The sequence below is a fragment of the Trichomonas vaginalis genome, chromosome III (genome assembly GCF_026262505.1).
Source record: "Trichomonas vaginalis G3 chromosome III, whole genome shotgun sequence".
Classification (NCBI taxonomy): Eukaryota; Parabasalia; order Trichomonadida; family Trichomonadidae; genus Trichomonas; species Trichomonas vaginalis.
Window position 1 is genome coordinate 23,886,211 of NC_067205.1, and position 16,937 is coordinate 23,903,147.

General features: G+C 33.2%; 5 protein-coding genes and 1 pseudogene across 6 annotated transcripts, besides 2 other annotated features; 4 read left to right on the top strand and 2 right to left on the bottom strand.

Annotated features, from left to right (window-relative positions):
• Positions 1 to 998: part of a mobile genetic element that runs on past the window's edge.
• Positions 999 to 1,223: 225 nt separating this feature from the next.
• On the bottom strand, positions 1,224 to 4,735 carry TVAGG3_0753330 (bifunctional inhibitor/lipid-transfer protein/seed storage 2s albumin superfamily protein family; the record flags this gene model as incomplete). Its single annotated transcript, XM_001307046.1, has 1 exon — positions 1,231 to 1,959. One exon carries the CDS (start codon positions 1,957 to 1,959, stop codon positions 1,231 to 1,233), a length of 729 nt encoding a protein of 242 aa, XP_001307047.1.
• A 360-nt stretch (positions 4,736 to 5,095) lies between these two features.
• On the bottom strand, positions 5,096 to 6,513 carry TVAGG3_0753340 (cell redox homeostasis; the record flags this gene model as incomplete). Its single annotated transcript, XM_001307044.1, has 1 exon — positions 5,120 to 6,280. The coding sequence occupies one exon, from the start codon at positions 6,278 to 6,280 to the stop codon at positions 5,120 to 5,122; it is 1,161 nt and encodes a 386-aa protein (XP_001307045.1).
• A 56-nt stretch (positions 6,514 to 6,569) lies between these two features.
• TVAGG3_0753350 (serine-type endopeptidase protein) lies at positions 6,570 to 7,336 on the top strand (the record flags this gene model as incomplete). The annotated part of the gene is made up of 1 exon (XM_001307043.1): positions 6,615 to 7,277. The coding sequence occupies one exon, from the start codon at positions 6,615 to 6,617 to the stop codon at positions 7,275 to 7,277; it is 663 nt and encodes a 220-aa protein (XP_001307044.1).
• A 431-nt stretch (positions 7,337 to 7,767) lies between these two features.
• Positions 7,768 to 9,433, top strand: TVAGG3_0753360 (uncharacterized protein; the record flags this gene model as incomplete). Its single annotated transcript, XM_001307042.2, has 1 exon — positions 8,067 to 8,504. The coding sequence occupies one exon, from the start codon at positions 8,067 to 8,069 to the stop codon at positions 8,502 to 8,504; it is 438 nt and encodes a 145-aa protein (XP_001307043.1).
• Positions 9,434 to 10,211: 778 nt separating this feature from the next.
• Positions 10,212 to 10,463, top strand: TVAGG3_0753370 (uncharacterized protein; the record flags this gene model as incomplete). Its single annotated transcript, XM_001307041.1, has 1 exon — positions 10,212 to 10,463. One exon carries the CDS (start codon positions 10,212 to 10,214, stop codon positions 10,461 to 10,463), a length of 252 nt encoding a protein of 83 aa, XP_001307042.1.
• Positions 10,464 to 14,230: 3,767 nt separating this feature from the next.
• Positions 14,231 to 16,937: part of a mobile genetic element that runs on past the window's edge.
• TVAGG3_0753390 lies at positions 15,292 to 16,650 on the top strand (annotated as a pseudogene). The gene has a single exon. A coding segment is annotated over exon 1 (1,359 nt).

Below are 16,937 nucleotides of genomic sequence, written 5' to 3' on the forward strand. Positions count from 1 at the left end.
AGAATGCGTACCCTGATACATTAAATCTAATTCCTGTCTTATTTAATTTCACAACTTTGAAAAGGAATGTATGAATAGCTATAAAATGATGAGATGATGTTTTATGGGTTGCTTCCATTTTTTCTGAAATAAATGAATAAATATAATGTTTATAAGTTTTCATATCTTTTATGTTCTTAATAACGAATGGTATAGACTTTTCAACTTCGTCTTCCTTCGGTGCTGTTCTTTCATATGAAACATTATTGGTATCTTCAATAATGAAACCACAATCGCATAAAATTTTATATGTACCAATTGTTTCTTTTGATATTTTATCTAACAAATCAAAAACTTTATCAACACCTGTACATTTATTTAAATAATAATTTGTGTAAATATCATGGTCTTCTTTCTTAATCGTATTTGTTGCATATGTTACATTTTTCAGTGCTTTTTTGAATTTTTCAGAATCAAGAGGAGGTGAAAGTAATATACATGGATAATCTCCATCGTCAATAAATTGTAACTTATGTTTATGAATAAATTTTGTGCCTTCTTCTGAAAGTGTTTCATCTATTTCACCATCTAATAAATTTTTAGTAGATTCCAAAAAGTAATTTTTATATCTTTCTTCATGAGATTTTTGAACTTCTGATTCTGAAGCTGGGATATTCATTAAACCCTCTACTTCATTCTCATTATATTTTTCAACTTCTCTTAATTCCTTAATTTTTTCATCTATTTCATCTCTTATTTTTTCCAGTCTTTCAATTTCATCATATTCATCATCTTTAATCCGTTCTTCATAATATTCAGGGAAAACATCAGGTTCTTTAGGTTTTTCTTCTTCAGATGTGGGATATAAAAAATTTATAACATCATCTTTATTCATTTTTCCATCATAATCTAAATCATTTAATAACTCCGCGAATTTTTGACAATTTCTTAAATAATATTTATTAACTTCATAACTCGCCTCCTCTAATATATCCTTTATTTCCTCGTTTGTGAATCCCAATTTTTTAACGTCGTTAGTCTTGACACTCATTTTCTTACGAATTAAAAAAATAAATTATTCAAAAAATGTAAGACATGAATTTTTAAAGTTTATTTTTTTATTTTTTTTATTTTTTTTTATTTCATTATGTATGGGTTTAGTGAAAATTTCTTACGATTCTGAAAATTTTTAAATCTTGATTTATTCAAAAACGTAAGAATAAAAACCGTAAAAATCATACATTTTTTACTTCATATGTAAAAAAAAATGATACAAAATCGCTCAAAAATGTATGAATTCTTACGTTTACAAAAAAAGTCACAAAACCCTTCAACATATACTACTTTTAATTCATAAATCAACAAAATAAAAAACAAATAAATATTAAATTTCTGAATCATAACTAATTTGAATTCATCTATTTCGTGTGGTTCTACTTCTGGTGTTTCTGAATCATATTCAACATTGTTCTTGTGTCTCATATACAAAGCAAAACAAACAATTCCAATGACAACTAACAAGAAGAAACAAGCAATTCCAACAAACATAAATGTATATTTCTTTTGACTTGATTTTTCAGCTGATTCAGAATTAGCATTATCCGAATTTCGTGTTTCAACTATTGATTGACCATCCTCAATTTTGATTGTTCTTGCTGGTGTTTGTATTGGTGATTTGTCTGGTGTAATAAATGGAGTATATTCAGATGTTGAAATTGGAGATTTCTTTGGTGTCATTGGAATTGTTTCTACAGGTGTCAACAAAGGAGTTATAGAAAGCGTATCATAAGGTGTCTCTACAAATGTCTTAAAAGGAGACATATGTATTGTAGCTATTGGTGTCTCTTTGGAAGTATATTCTAATGTAGAATAAGGAGTAACATCAAATGTAACAAAAGGAGTCATTGGAATTGTTTCATAAGGAGTTTCCATGTCTGTATATCTGATTGTTTCATAAACAGTTTCAAAAGGTGTAGGCATGAAAGTAGGAGAAGGAAAAGGTATTGGAGGAGGCAATCTAATAATATACAAAGTTATATAAAATGTTACTTCAACATTTTCAAATCTTGTTAATGAAAAATATTATGTTCCTTCTGAAGATCTAAACATATTTGTAAATGCTGCTTGATATTGTTGTAAAGGAGTTACAGCTCTTGCGTAATTGTTAAGAGAACTAGTTTTATCCATTGAAAATGTCAATGATGTATAAAGATTTCCGGATCTTCTGTTTGTAAAAATAATATTAAATTCACAAAATTCAGGGATATCAAAATAAAGATAAGTATTTTCATTTGGTTTTGCAGTTATTGTTGTTGTTTGAACTTGTCCCCAATTCCATGCAAACTCAAATTCTATTCTCGAACTATAAGTGTTCTCTGCTAAATGTGTAATTGGAATCTGACAATATGTACCTCTCAAATTTTTAGGACATTGACAAAAACCGTTTTCATCATGCTCATAACCGCTGCAATTACCAGGAACATTTGTTTTACTTATTTCAAGTAATTCTAAAGGATTTGTTGTGGTGTCAGATGTGTCAAAACCGCCCAAAATTGAGAGAGCAAATTCAATTTGTTCTGGATAATCATAATTCACGAAATTATTAGAATAAACATGAATAGTTATATTCTGTGGATCAACATCATACAACAAAACTTTTTCATTCACTGACAATTCTTCTTGATATTTGTTATAAAAGTTTCCTGTAAAAACTGATCCATTTTCTAAAACAACAACAAGATTCAAGTCAACATTCAATGAAACATAACCATTCGGTTCAATATCATAAGGAATATCATTATAACTCATTGTTACAGCTAATTTGGATTTCTTCGTCAATGTCAAATTATAAACTTTATGATCCTTTTTGGCAATTTTTTGTTTATCTAAAAATCTGACACCAAAATCAGAAAAACCTAAACCTTCTGTTATATTTGGAACACCATAGCCGCTTTTCACATTCCATATATCATTAGTCAATGGTTTTGCGCAGTTAATCAATATAGACTTAATCAAATACGATGTCGGCGAAATCGAGTTATCCAAAGTTTTTTGAAAAGTTGGATAAAAACCTTCAACAAAAAATTGTCTGATCAAAGAAATCAAACCACTACATAATGCAACGGAAACAGATGTTCCTGACATTTTCGTTAATGAATTATAATCTAAACTTTCCGATCCTTTCTTAGCAGAAATTATTTCTTCACCTGGTAATAAAATATCTGGTTTTTTAGTTCCAATAACTGTCAATCCAGGAGCACTGAAACTTGCAACATTTAATGTGGAATTATCTATAGTAAATGAAAGATTAATCTCCGTTAAATTTTTTAATGATTCAAAGTCACTTTGATTGTCGACGATTAAAACGGTTTTGTCGGTTATTGATTGACAACTTTGATTATTATAAATGACTATTTGAGAAACAGTTGTTTCAAGGCATTCATCACTTATTCTTGCTCCATTTTCGTTTTCTTCAGTAGACAAAGGAATTTTTTCTAAACTTTTTCTGTATTTTACAATTGAATAGTTTACGTCCAAAATTTTTGCCAAAATTTGATTATTTATAAAAATTGTTGATTGTGATTCGATTTTAGCTGAATTCAGTTGTGAAAGTGATCCAACAGTTAGTACATTATTTGCATCAGAAGGTGTGACAACAATTGATTCTTCTCCTGCAGGAAAAACGATGTTTATTTCTGGATTTTCATAACAAATTTTGTTTAAATATGAAGAATTATCGAAATCAACACAATCGAAAACCCAGCTGTTTGAAAATATATGAGAGTCTATTTCTTTCATTGTTTGGATGATTTCGCTGAAATTTTCTGTTGAATTATATAAATTCATTTCTACAACGTGGGGTTTTGAGTTATAAGCAATACATTTGTAAAGATCATTGATACCACTATGATCGTATGGATTTCCTGAGATTAAACCGGCCATAAATGTTCCGTGAATTTGATCAGAATTTTCGTTCGAGTAATTATCGTATCTGATGATTTTTCGATGGTTATTATTAGTTACTCCTACTTCAACTGTTTGTTGCTGATCATAGAAGTAAGAATGATGTAAATCAACGCCATTATCTTGTATTGTAATAATTTGATTGAAACCATCAATGCCGAGATCGGACAATACACGAGGGACTTCAAAATAACCATTGTAATCAGAGAGATAATCCTTTCCGCTCTCAATATATCCAACAGCATATCTGGCTTGAAGTTTTGCTTGTTTTGAAGATTGGATTTCACGTACAATGCTTTGATTTATGATGCTGTCTATTTCATTTTGCGTAAGACTGTTGCATTCAAAATATTCAAATTTAATTTTTTGACATTTTGCATTTGGTTGCCATGTATCATCTGCTATTACTGTAAATTTATTATTTTTGTTTGAGTTTAAGAAATTTAAAGTTTTCTTTGGATATCTCGTAAATTTCAATGGAAACTCTTGTTTTAAAGCTGTTATTTGTTCATCTGAAATGTATGATAAGTACTTGCTCGGTGTAATATAATGCTCTTTTCTAAAGATTGAGGAAAATTTTGTTTGTAGAGAATTTGATACTGGATTAAAATCTTTTGTTTCGGCATAGTACCATCCACCAGTTAGCTCTTAATTCCTCCCAGTGAGAATGCTAGTCAACGCCGAGAGGAACATTAAAGATTTATAACAAATGATTTTCAAATGTTTACAAAAGTCTTAAATTTAACATTTTCTAAAATCATATTAACATATTAGTATTGAATAAATATTGTTTTACACTTAACCACTTATTTGAAAAGTTTAAATTTTTTTCTTATTTAAACATATCAATTAAATCTTCTATATAGTACAATTTTGCGTTTTGCTACTTTTCAAAGTACATTCAAAAAATCAACAAATTTCTCTCGATTTCCATTTTTTAAATAGATGTATTTCTCGTTATTGATAGTTGCTATTATGATTATGCTTGGTTTTTATTCTCCATAACCATCCCAAGTGATTAATTCTATGATATTTTAATATCATTACTAAAGCAGCCAGAATCTATAAGAATTGGACATACTGAACAGATATTTGCTAAATAAATCAAGACAGAAAGGTGATAAAAAGAGATTTTATAAAAAAAAAATTTATTCAAAACAATAGAATAGAATTAATATTATCGATTATAAGGAAGTGTTTCTTTGGAGCACAAATACATTAGTTTTTTGAAATACATTCTAATTAATGCTCTGATTTTCTTTGAATGAACAAAAGCGAAATAAAATACCAAAGCAGCAATAATATAAATACCATAATTAATATGGTAATTGTTTGTATTAATATCAGGTGAATTTGGAGTCATTGAAGGGCTAATTGTTTGTTTTGGAGTTCTATTCAGTGATAGAGAGGGAGATGGTGTTTGTTTTGGTATATAGAAACCAAATTTGTCCGCTATTGACAAAAATCCATCAACATTTTCTAAAATTGTTGATTTATTAGATTCTGATTCATATAAAACAGCAGCAGGAAGTTTCCCTTCAGCTAAATTGAATAATTTGAGGACTTGATCGGTTCCAAATGCAGAAGAATGGAACATTCTGCATTGAGGAGACAAAAGTGGGTAGTATTTGTTAAACTCTGTGTAATCCGTGGATGTTGAGATATAAATCAATATCTTGGGTCCTAATTTCTTTATTTTTTCTAAGGTAATGTTAAATTCTGTAAAATTATTGCTTTCAACGAAATTTCTAATGGAATCAACTGTGTAGTTTTCGGTTAAATAAATTATATTATCGAAATCTGTCTGAAAACTTATGTTTTCTGGTTTTGTACGATTAATATAAAAATTATATTTTGAAACGTCAAGATTTCTGATTGCAAATCGGACTTTATTCAATAAATTGTATGAATATGGTGGATAATTAAAGAGGAATGAAGGTATTTTGCGAATTCCTTCGTTTTGATATTCAATTAAAGGATTGAAAACGTATTTTTCATAAATTGTAAAGCCATGGTTGAAAAGATAATCTATATCATTCTTCATATGATCCGGAACTTTTGTTCCATTGTAAGTCGTGATATAAGTTGGATAAGCGTTGACTGAAAATTCAGAGCATTTTTCATGATATTTCTCGCAATTGAAGTCATAAAATCCAATTTTAGTGTCATTTTCGAAATATTCTGATACTTTGAGGAATTTTGGATGTTGTTCTTGACAATGATGACACCATGGAGAAAAAAACATGCCAAGGTGTGGAATATCAGTGTGTTTATTTAAATACTCTGTAATGTTTGATTCATTTAAATAAACACGAAAGCCAAGAGTAAACAAAATCATTGTTCAATTTTACTTAGGGGTGATCACATGAAATCCCCTGCAATAAAAATAGTCGCCAATTTCTTTTGAGAAAGAATGATTTGACTTAAAGATCCAAACTAATACGTCAGATCTAATATAACTGTTAGCATGAACATTATATCTTTAAATTTTGAATGGGGAAATCTGATTTTTTGATAACTCAGAAATTTTAAATGGAAACTATGATGTATACATAAATCAGAAAATTGGATTCATTATATGATATCAAATATATAATATATACATTTTAACTTAATATTTTACCTTTCTCAAACTCTTGCTTAACAATTAAATTAGTAAATAAAAATTTTTCATGACTGATATTTATCCTTATAGAGGATATAGTGAGAGTGTAAGTTTAGGAAAAGGAACATATCTGTTTGAATGTTATGGAGCAGAAGGTGGAAATAATGATAAAGTTCTTGGTGGGAAAGGATCATATATCTCAGGTGTTCTATATAATGATGAAAATAATAAAGAATTGACTATTTCTGTTGGAGGTCAGGGTTCTGAATTTGTAAAAAATACTGCAAATTCAAATTTAGGCGGTTTTCCAGATGGAGGATCTAGTGGAAGAAACAATGTTAAAGTAAATGAAGGTGGTAGTGCTGGAGGTGGTGGATCTAGCTCTATCTATATGGATAACATACCAATCATTGTTGCAGCAGGTGGATCAGGTGCTGCAGGCAACTGCCCAGGAGCTCCAGGAGGAAATCTTAATAATGCATATAATTATTCTAAATATAATGTCTTAACAAATGTTATCATTCCTTCTGATTCCCAATGTGATATAAGTGTTAAAACATATTATAGCCAAATTCCACCAAGCGGGTATGGAGGTGGATATCCATGCGGAATAAAAGCAAAACAATCATATATTTCATTGTCTTATGGTGCTGTTTCAACAAGTGGAATGTCATACATTTATATAGATAAAATTAGACTTGTTTCTATGAATGATGGAACTACACCATAGGGATGCGTTAAACACGCCATTTGACCGGGCGTACATTTTTTTGTTCGCCCAAAAATTTCGCCATTTGAGAAATTCAAAAATTAAAAATAAAATTTTAATCTTGATTTTTTTATTTTCGTGATTTTTTTGAAACTTACATAAGCGATGAAATACTTTTTTTAAGTAATCGTTTATTATATATAAATATATCTTAATAAATTTAATTCCTTAAGGTAGAGCGTGTTCAAATTTAAAATCTCATACAATATTTTCTTAATGGCGTATTTTTCTGAGGTCGCCCAAATAAAGGCGAATTCAAAATTGAGAACTCCAAGGCGTATGGCGAGTATTCAAAAAGTACGCCACTTACAAAATATTGAATGTGGATTATCAATTTTTTGGCGTTTTCAATTTCAAATTTTGATATTTATGTTTATTTTATTTAGTATAATGCTAAGAATTAAAATATAAAATTCATAGAATTTTTTCTTTGAAAATATTTTACATTTTTATTAGACCACTCCTAGACTAGTCATCAGGTTATCCTCAGATCATCCTCAGACTACTCCTTATCAGATTACTCATCATCCTCAGACTACTCCTTAGACCCCTCCTCATCAGACTACTCCTCAGATCTTCCTCATAAGACTCCTCCTCAGATCTTCCTCCTGAGACTACTCTTCAGACTACTCCTTAGAGTCCTCCTCATCAGACTAGTCCTGAGACTAGTCCTCAGACTACTCCTGAAACTACTCCTCAGATTATCCTCAAACTACTCCTCGGTCTAATCCTCAGACTCCTCCTCAGATTATGCTCAGATTATCTTCAAACTCCTCAGATTATCCTCAGACTACTCCTCAGACTACTCCTCAAACTACTCCTCAGACTACTCCTCGGTCTAATCCTCAGACTCCTCCTCAGATTATCCTCAAACTCCTCCTCAGACTACTCCTCAAACTCCTCAAACTACTCCTCAAACTCCTCAGATTATCCTCAAACTCCTCCTCAGATTATCCTCAAACTCCTCAGATTATCCTCAAACTCCTCCTCAGATTATTCTCAAACTCCTCCTCAGATTATCCTCAAACCCCTCCTCAGATTATCCTCAAACTCCTCCTCAGATTATCCTCAAACTCCTCCTCAGATTATCCTCAAACTCCTCAGACTACTCCTCAAACTCCTCAGATTATCCTCAAACTCCTCAGACTACTCCTCAAACTCCTCAAATTATCCTCAGATAACTCCTGAAACTACTTCTCAGACAACTCCTCAGATTATCATCAAACTCCTCAGATTATCATCAAACTCCTCCTCAGATTATCCTCAAACTCCTCCTCAGATTATCCTCAAACTCCTCAGATTATCCTCAAACTCCTCCTCAGATTATCCTCAAACTCCTCCTCAGATTATCCTCAGACTCCTCCTCAGACTACTCCTCAAACTCCTCAGACTACTCCTCAAACTCCTCAGATTATCCTCAAACTCCTCAAATTATCCTCAGACTACTCCTCAAACTCCTCAGACTACTCCTCAAACTCCTCAGACTACTCCTCAAACTCCTCAGATTATCCTCAAACTCCTCAGACTACTCCTCAAACTCCTCAAATTATCCTCAGATAACTCCTGAAACTACTTCTCAGACAACTCCTCAGATTATCCTCAAACTCCTCAGACTACTCCTCAAACTCCTCAGATTATCATCAAACTCCTCCTCAGATTATCCTCAAACTCCTCCTCAAACTCCTCAAACTCCTCCTCAGACTACTCCTCAAACTCCTCAGACTACTCCTCAAACTCCTCAGATTATCCTCAAACTCCTCAGACTACTCCTCAAACTCCTCAAATTATCCTCAGATAACTCCTGAAACTACTTCTCAGACAACTCCTCAGATTATCCTCAGACTCCTCCTCAAACTCCTCAAACTCCTCCTCAGATTATCCTCAGACTCCTCCTCAGACTACTCCTCAAACTCCTCAGACTACTCCTCAAACTCCTCAGATTATCCTCAAACTCCTCAGACTACTCCTCAAACTCCTCAAATTATCCTCAGATAACTCCTGAAACTACTTCTCAGACAACTCCTCAGATTATCATCAAACTCCTCAAACTACTCCTCGGTCTAATCCTCAGACTCCTCCTCAGATTATCCTCAGATTATCACTTTACATATATATCGATAACTAAATAATTACTTATTATACTTTCTTTATTTTTTTTTAATTTTAAAATAATATTAATATATCTTTCTACGTTTAATGATGAAAAGAGAAAGAGGAGTAAAAAGAGGAAAGAGAAAAGAAAGAGAGAGAGAGGAAAAAAAAGAGAAAGAAAGAAAGAAAGAAAGAAGAAAAAAGGACGGCGATAATTTTGTATTGTTTTGTTATTCGGCCGAATGGCGGGTACGAAGTAGCCGCCATTCGGCCCCAAAAATGGCGTATTATTCTATTTTTAAACGGTCATAGCGTAAAACCGTCGCATCCCTACTACACCATTCGGAAGACTAGGTAACGGAGAAATAAGAATTTCTAACTATTGCTCAGATGCAAATTGTGAAGATTGTGCTCAAAACAAAAACTATTGTTCTCATTGTAAAGAAGGTTACGGCGTGAATTCTAAAGGTACTTGCCAAGAGAATTTAAATTGCAATGGTGTCATTCAAGATGAAGTTTGCAAAGATCAGTGTGATTCTGGATATTATGAAGATGAGAATAAAAATTGCATCAAATGTGATCAAGTCATGCAAGGGAATTTATGTCAAGCGGAATGTAACAGTGGATATTATGAAGATGGGAATAAAATATGCCTCAAATGTGATCAAGTCATGCAAGGGAAATCCTGTCAAGAAAAATGTGATTTAACATACTATTCAGACCAAAAAAATATATGTCAGAAATGTCCAGAGCACTGTGATATTTGTTCAAATCAATCTACATGTACAAAATGTTCAATTAATTATGTCTTGCAAGGAGATTCATGTGAAACCAAATGTGATGATCATTGGTTCAATTCTTCAAATGTATGTTCAAAATGTTCTTCAAATTGTTCCAAATGTGAAGGAATGGCAAATAATTGCACTTCATGCAATGGAGATCTCGTACTTCAAGGATCAGTTTGCAAAGAGAACTGTGATAGTCATTACTTTAAGAATGGAAAAAGATGCGAAGAATGCGATATTAATTGCTTGGAATGCAATGGCAAAGGTATAAACAATTGCACAAAATGCAATAATGATACATTCTTAGAAAATCAAAATTGTAAAACTTCCTGTAGCAATAGTAAATATGGAAATATCACAACCAATACATGTGATTCATGCCCCAATCGATGCAAAACATGTAATTCACTCTCTAATTGCACTAAATGCGTTAAAGGATTTCATTTATCATCAGGTAATTGTAACTTTTTGGCATCACAGCCATATGATATTTATCAAATCTCTAATTTCAATAAAAAAGTGTTTAAATATCGTCATGAATAAAAATACCCGATTTAATCTTCTTCACCCTAAAAAAAAAAAAAAAAAAAAAAAAAAAAAAAAAAAAAAAAAAAGGTAGTGGGGCTTCCAGGCACTTCGTGCCTTCTAGCCCATAAGAAATTTTACCCAAGAGGAGGACCGAACCCCAGCCGACCAGCCGTTGACTTTTTTGTCATGATTTCATCGTAAATGTTTTGTCAAGACTTCTTCGTAAATGTTTTGTCAAGACTTCTTCATCGTAAATGTTTTGTCAAGACTTCTTCATCGTAATGAGTGTAAATGACCCAAAAATAATGTTTATGTTAGAATGTTAGATCTAACACCTTTTCTAACATGTTTTCTAACCTCATGAAAATTCATGAATTTTCATGAATTTTCATGAATTTCATCGTAAATGTTTTGTCAAGACTTCTTCGTAAATGTTTTGTCGAAACTTCTTCGTAAATGTTTTGTCATGATTTCATCGTAAATGTTTTGTCGAAACTTCTTCGTAAATGTTTTTGTCAAACTTCTTCGTAATGAGCGTAAAGGACCCAAAAATATAATTTATGTTAGAATGTTAGATCTAACATGTTTTCTAACATGTTTTCTAACATGGTCTAAAACTCTTGAATTTTCATGAATTTTCATGATTTCATCGTAAATGTTTCGACAAAACATAGACAATAAAGTTTTGACAAAACATAGACAAGAAAGTTTTGACAAAACATAGACAAGAAAGTTCATGAGAAATTAGACAAGAAAGTCTTGACAAAACATAGACAAGAAAGTCTTGACAAAACATTTACGAAGAAGTCTTGACAAAGTCTCAACAAAGTCTTTACGATGAAGTTTGACAAAACATAGACAAGAAAGTTTTGACAAAACATTTACGAAGAAGTCTTGACAAAACATGTACGAAGAAGAAGTTTCGACAAAACATATACGATGAAATCATGAAAATTCAAGAGTTTTAGACCATGTTAGAAAACATGTTAGAAAACATGTTAGATCTAACATTCTAACATAAACATTATTTTTTGGTCCTTTACACTCATTACGATGAAGTCTTGACAAAACATTTACGAAGAAGTCTTGACAAAACATTTACGATGAAATCATGACAAGATAGAATATGAGAGAGGTCCTATAAACTGGAGAAAGTGTCATATAAACATCTGTCAAAAACCGTTTTTTACTTCACTTAAAATGCCACGTAAGCTACGTAAGAATATACGTAAGAGGAAGGGAGCATTGAAACATCCAAAAGTAAGACTAACACCACAACAACAGTTGCAACAACAAATGCTGAATGACCCCACTATGTTGCAACAAATGTCAAGCAACCCTATGCTTTTAAACCGAGTTATTGGTGCACAGAGTGGAGGTTTAAGAGCGGCACTTTTAGCGAAAATGGGCAGGCTATGGTGGAGCTGCAGACGGAACAGCTTATAACCCTCAAAGTCAAATGAATTTTGAGTTCACTCAAAAATCAAATAACAGATGTCAAAAAGTCAAACATAGACATACAGAAACAAATAAGTGAAAACGAAAAGAAACTAGAATATGACAGACACACAAGAAACTCAATGAGTTAAACGTAGAGAAAAAGAAGAAAGAAGAACAACTGAAAGAACTAAGTACAGAGGAATATGCGAAAAAAGTGTCAGAAAAAGCAGCAGAAGTAGCAAAAATGGAACAAGATGTTTATAAATTTGAAAAACCATACTACTCAATATAAAGTACTGAAAGATGAAGAGATAAAACAAAAAGCCCTGAAGACATATATGGATAGCGATGAGTATAAAAAAGAAGTTGAAGCAAATGTAAAGCAGAAAAACTTTTACAAGTTGCAAAACCAACCGTACAGTATGAAAACTTAGCACAAGAAAGTAAAAATAACGACGCAGCCATGCAAAAGGCAATGAAAAGCGCAGAATATATAAAAGCTAATAATGACTGGTTAGATGCCCAAGCCAACGCTAAAGCAGCCCAGCTTATAGGGTCAATAAGGACAAAAATACAAGCGGATGAAGACAGTTCAAATGAAGCTTTAACAAATGCTGACTTTAAGAACGCCTTCGAAGCTCTTCATAGTAAGGTGAAACTAGTGAACGACTTCTCATCTGGAAAGAAACTGAAGTCTGAAGGTTTCGACAAAGAGTTAAGAGAAGTAGCACAAAATATGACGAAAATAACAGATGCAGCAACGAGACAGGCAGTTCAAAGTGCCTATGACGCCGTTAGAGCAACTGTTGTGGAAAGTCAAGAAAAAGAGTTACAACAGACCAAAACAGACCTAGTAAATGCTTTCTTAAAAACGAAAAGTCAGGTAGGACATTATGCTGCAGATGGAACATATGTGCCAGCTGGTGGAACTTATATACCAGCTGGTGGAACTTATATACTAGCTAGTGGAACTTATATACCACCAAACCCTCCAAGAGAAGCACCTGCACCAGGACTACCTAAAACATTTACATCGTCACATGGACACAGACACAAGCATGCACCAAAACCAACACAACAACCAACAGTTCAAAATCCAGCACAACAACAACCAGCACAACAACCACCTCCACAACCAGCACAGCAACCGACAGTTCAAAACCCTGCACAACAACAACCACAAACAGAGCAAGGACATAAAAGAAGTAGAGAACAAGGAAACCAAGAATTCTTAAAAATGCTTAAAGAAGAGTGTGGTTTCCCAGATACTGTTGACTTTAGTGACAGATATAAAGAAGCTATTAGAAAGTTCAAGGATGGAAATACTGACCCGAACCTATTTAGCTTTATGACTCAGCACCAAATGGGATATAATTTCAAACCTGGAAAATACAAGCTCGCTAAGAGATATGATTTAATAGCATATCATCCAAATGACATGAACGAATTTACTCCGAGATATTTGATGTCAGAGCTAAATGACAATTCAACTTTCGTCATGAAACGCGTAAAAAATAGAGACGGAACGAAAGAACAAAGGCTTATGAATGCGGATGACGTAGATAGGGAAATTGTTGAAAACGGTCTCGGAATATATGAAATGCCAGCAGATGAGGTACAAGAAACTCCACAGGAAGAAATAGTTCAGATACAACCAGACATGGAAGAAATAGTTCAGCAACAACAGCTAGAAGAGCCTGAAGGAAACGAACAAGTCACTCCTTTGGAAACTAACTTCACAGAACTAGATGAAGATTTGGAAACAGCCGAAAAATCTTGACCCTCAACAAGAGTATGCGGAGAATATGGAATATTTCCAAGAGTCTAAAAAAAAATTCGGCTGACATAGTAGAAGAATATCGAAAAATGTTTGCCGACATACAAAAGACTCCAACACCAGATGAAAATATTCAGCATAGAATGGAAGAACTGAAAAAAAATGTACACAAATACAACAACCCTTTTTACTTACGAGCATTTAACGTTCAATCTTCGGATGAACTCGGTGAAGATAAAAGGTTAAATTTCAAGAAAACATATAGAAATGAAACATTGTTTAAAGTTCATTCAGAACCTAGCCAAGATGGAAACAAACCTACTTTTGTTTCTGCAGACGATGGAACTACAATGAGATGGGGTCATAAAGCTAATCCTGATAGGTGGTTCATAACTTACAACCACAATTCCAAGAAGTTGTAGACGCAATGGAAGTCAATGGTGAACCAGATATAGCTGGTATTTTAAGCGCGGCTTTAATGCCATTGAAAGATATGAAAGATGCAGATATTTTGGACCAGTATGAAATGAACATGGCTGATGGAAATATAACACCTGACGTTCTAGAACATTTATCTCAAAGAACTACACAGAACCATAGAGATGGTTATATTTGGTGAAGAGTTTAGAAAGAAAGTTAGGGAGGGAGAAGGAAGAGAACCTATTGTACATGACCTTGCAAACGAAAGTTTACAAAATGTCATAAAAACTTACTTTGCAGACAATGAACCGAGAAGGGATGAATATTTAAGAAAACTCAAATGGACAGTACAAATGAAATGTTAGTATTGAAAAACATGTTCCTTGACAAAATAAAACCAACTACAGAAATAAATGACGAAAGACTGAAACATTGGGTAAAAGCTTTCCCATTCACAAAAGATATTGTTGGTAACATGGAAAGAAAACCAGAATGGCTACAAAAACATATATTTGGAAACGAGCTTATTCCATATGGACAAGCTCTGTTTGAAGAGCTTGAACCTGAAACTCAGGAAAGAGTCATGCAAACAATACGCGAAGACTCAAATACAAACTATGACAAACTCTTTCTAGGATATAGGTTACCTGAGATGGGCGACCAGAGCCCAAAGGCAAAAAGGACATGGGAAATTTACAACATACTAGGTGAACATGAGGCAAAGATGCAACAACTTGAAGCAGAGGGCAAGTTACCAAAAGCGACAGCAAAGAAGAAAAGAAAGTGGTGAAAGTAGTGAAGAACAAAGTGAAAGTAGTGGCAATGAAGGAAAAAGAAGAGTTAAAAACTCAGCCAGGAAGAAAGTAAAGCTTGGTCCACGTGGGTTCTATTATGACAAATAAATCCAACTATTCTATATTTTTACCCATATGAAATGTACGCCGCTCAGAATATAACGCCAACAGTTTTGGATGCCATGAATGGAAATGTTTCCGAATGGTATAACGAATGCGACAATGCCATTAGAAGGTCAGAAATAGTTCCTGGAACTTACGAATATACAACTGCTGTTTCTTATGGAAACGTAGGTGAGTTTGGTGAAGGTTCTTCAACAACAGTAGATATTGCTTGCGACAGGTTTCATATAATTTCTATTGACAACTCATTCTTATACGTGGAACAAGACATTGAAATAAAACCTTCTGCCAAGTTGTCTGACAAGAAAGGTTGCAATGGAATTTTCTATGTCGGATACCAATATGCTCCAGAAGTTTTCATGGGATATAAGATATATTCTAACTCTGACTTAGTTCAAACAGTAACATGGCAAACTATGAATGGTTCGCTTTGAGAAACTCAGTACAACCACAAGCTAGAGAAACAAACAGACCAATATGCAACTATTGAGAAATAAGAAGACTTGACCCTAACGTTCCAGGAGTTTATGTTAACCTTTCTGGTTCAGATGGAAATGCTGTCACTAAAGTAAAACTGAAACTTAGAGTTCCTTTGTCATCTTTCCTCATCTTCAGGTTTTTAAGATACTTGCCAAACTGGGCAGGAAAAATTTCTATCGAACTTACTCCAAGCAAAAATAACTTAGTCATTGCACCAACGCAAGACCCATTCACTCTTACAGACGTAAAGGGAGCAAATCAAACGTCATTCGCCGAATTTTGCAAAGATAAGGTTGACTTAGACTTTGGTTTCTCAAACCTCAACACTGAAGTAAGGTATTATTTCAATGCTGCTGGAACTGCTTGGGACCCAGTTAGGTTTACATGCGAACAGTTTGAATGCAAGAGAATAGAAAGCAGACTTGCCGTTTATATGTTGGACCCAGATATTTCAAATGCTTTAGCTGCCAAATATATTGCAGTTCCGCTTATGTTCCCTATACACCAAATATCTGTCAAAGACTTTGCAGGTGAAGTTGGAAACCAAAGTGCTGACCCAGGTGCAAGAACAGATATTGCTTTAACAACTGCAATGAAACACGCAGATACTATGTTTGTACTGTTCAGACGAACTATAAATGACTATTCTTGTTTCTACAACCCTGGTATTAAATATCATATAAACATAGATGGCAAATATTATCCAAGAGAAGAATATTCTACAGTTGAGGATATGAGGTCATACAACTTGACATTAGATGCTATGAACTTTAACAACAACTTCACAACAACCATTAACCCTGAAATGCAAAGTTCTATTATGCCATATGTGAAAGTATGGACTCATACAGGAGCTCAAAAAACTCAATATACAAATGGAGACCGTTCAAACTTTTGGCTTGGCATTCCATTTGCTGACTCAGAAGACTTTATGGGTGGTATTTCAACTGTTGGTACAGTTCAAATACAATATACTGGTGACAGAGACGGTCCAGATGAATTGAAAGCAAAGAAGTTTACAAAACCAATAGCACTTTTCACGGAAGATGCTCTTTTGAAGATTCGTTCGATGAAACCTGCTGGGGCTCCTCAGATTGGCATAACGACAGCTTCCATCGAGCAGATTTTGGCAGCAGGTCAGTAAGTTGTTCTTGAACTGACTTCTCTCCGTCAAATATTGACA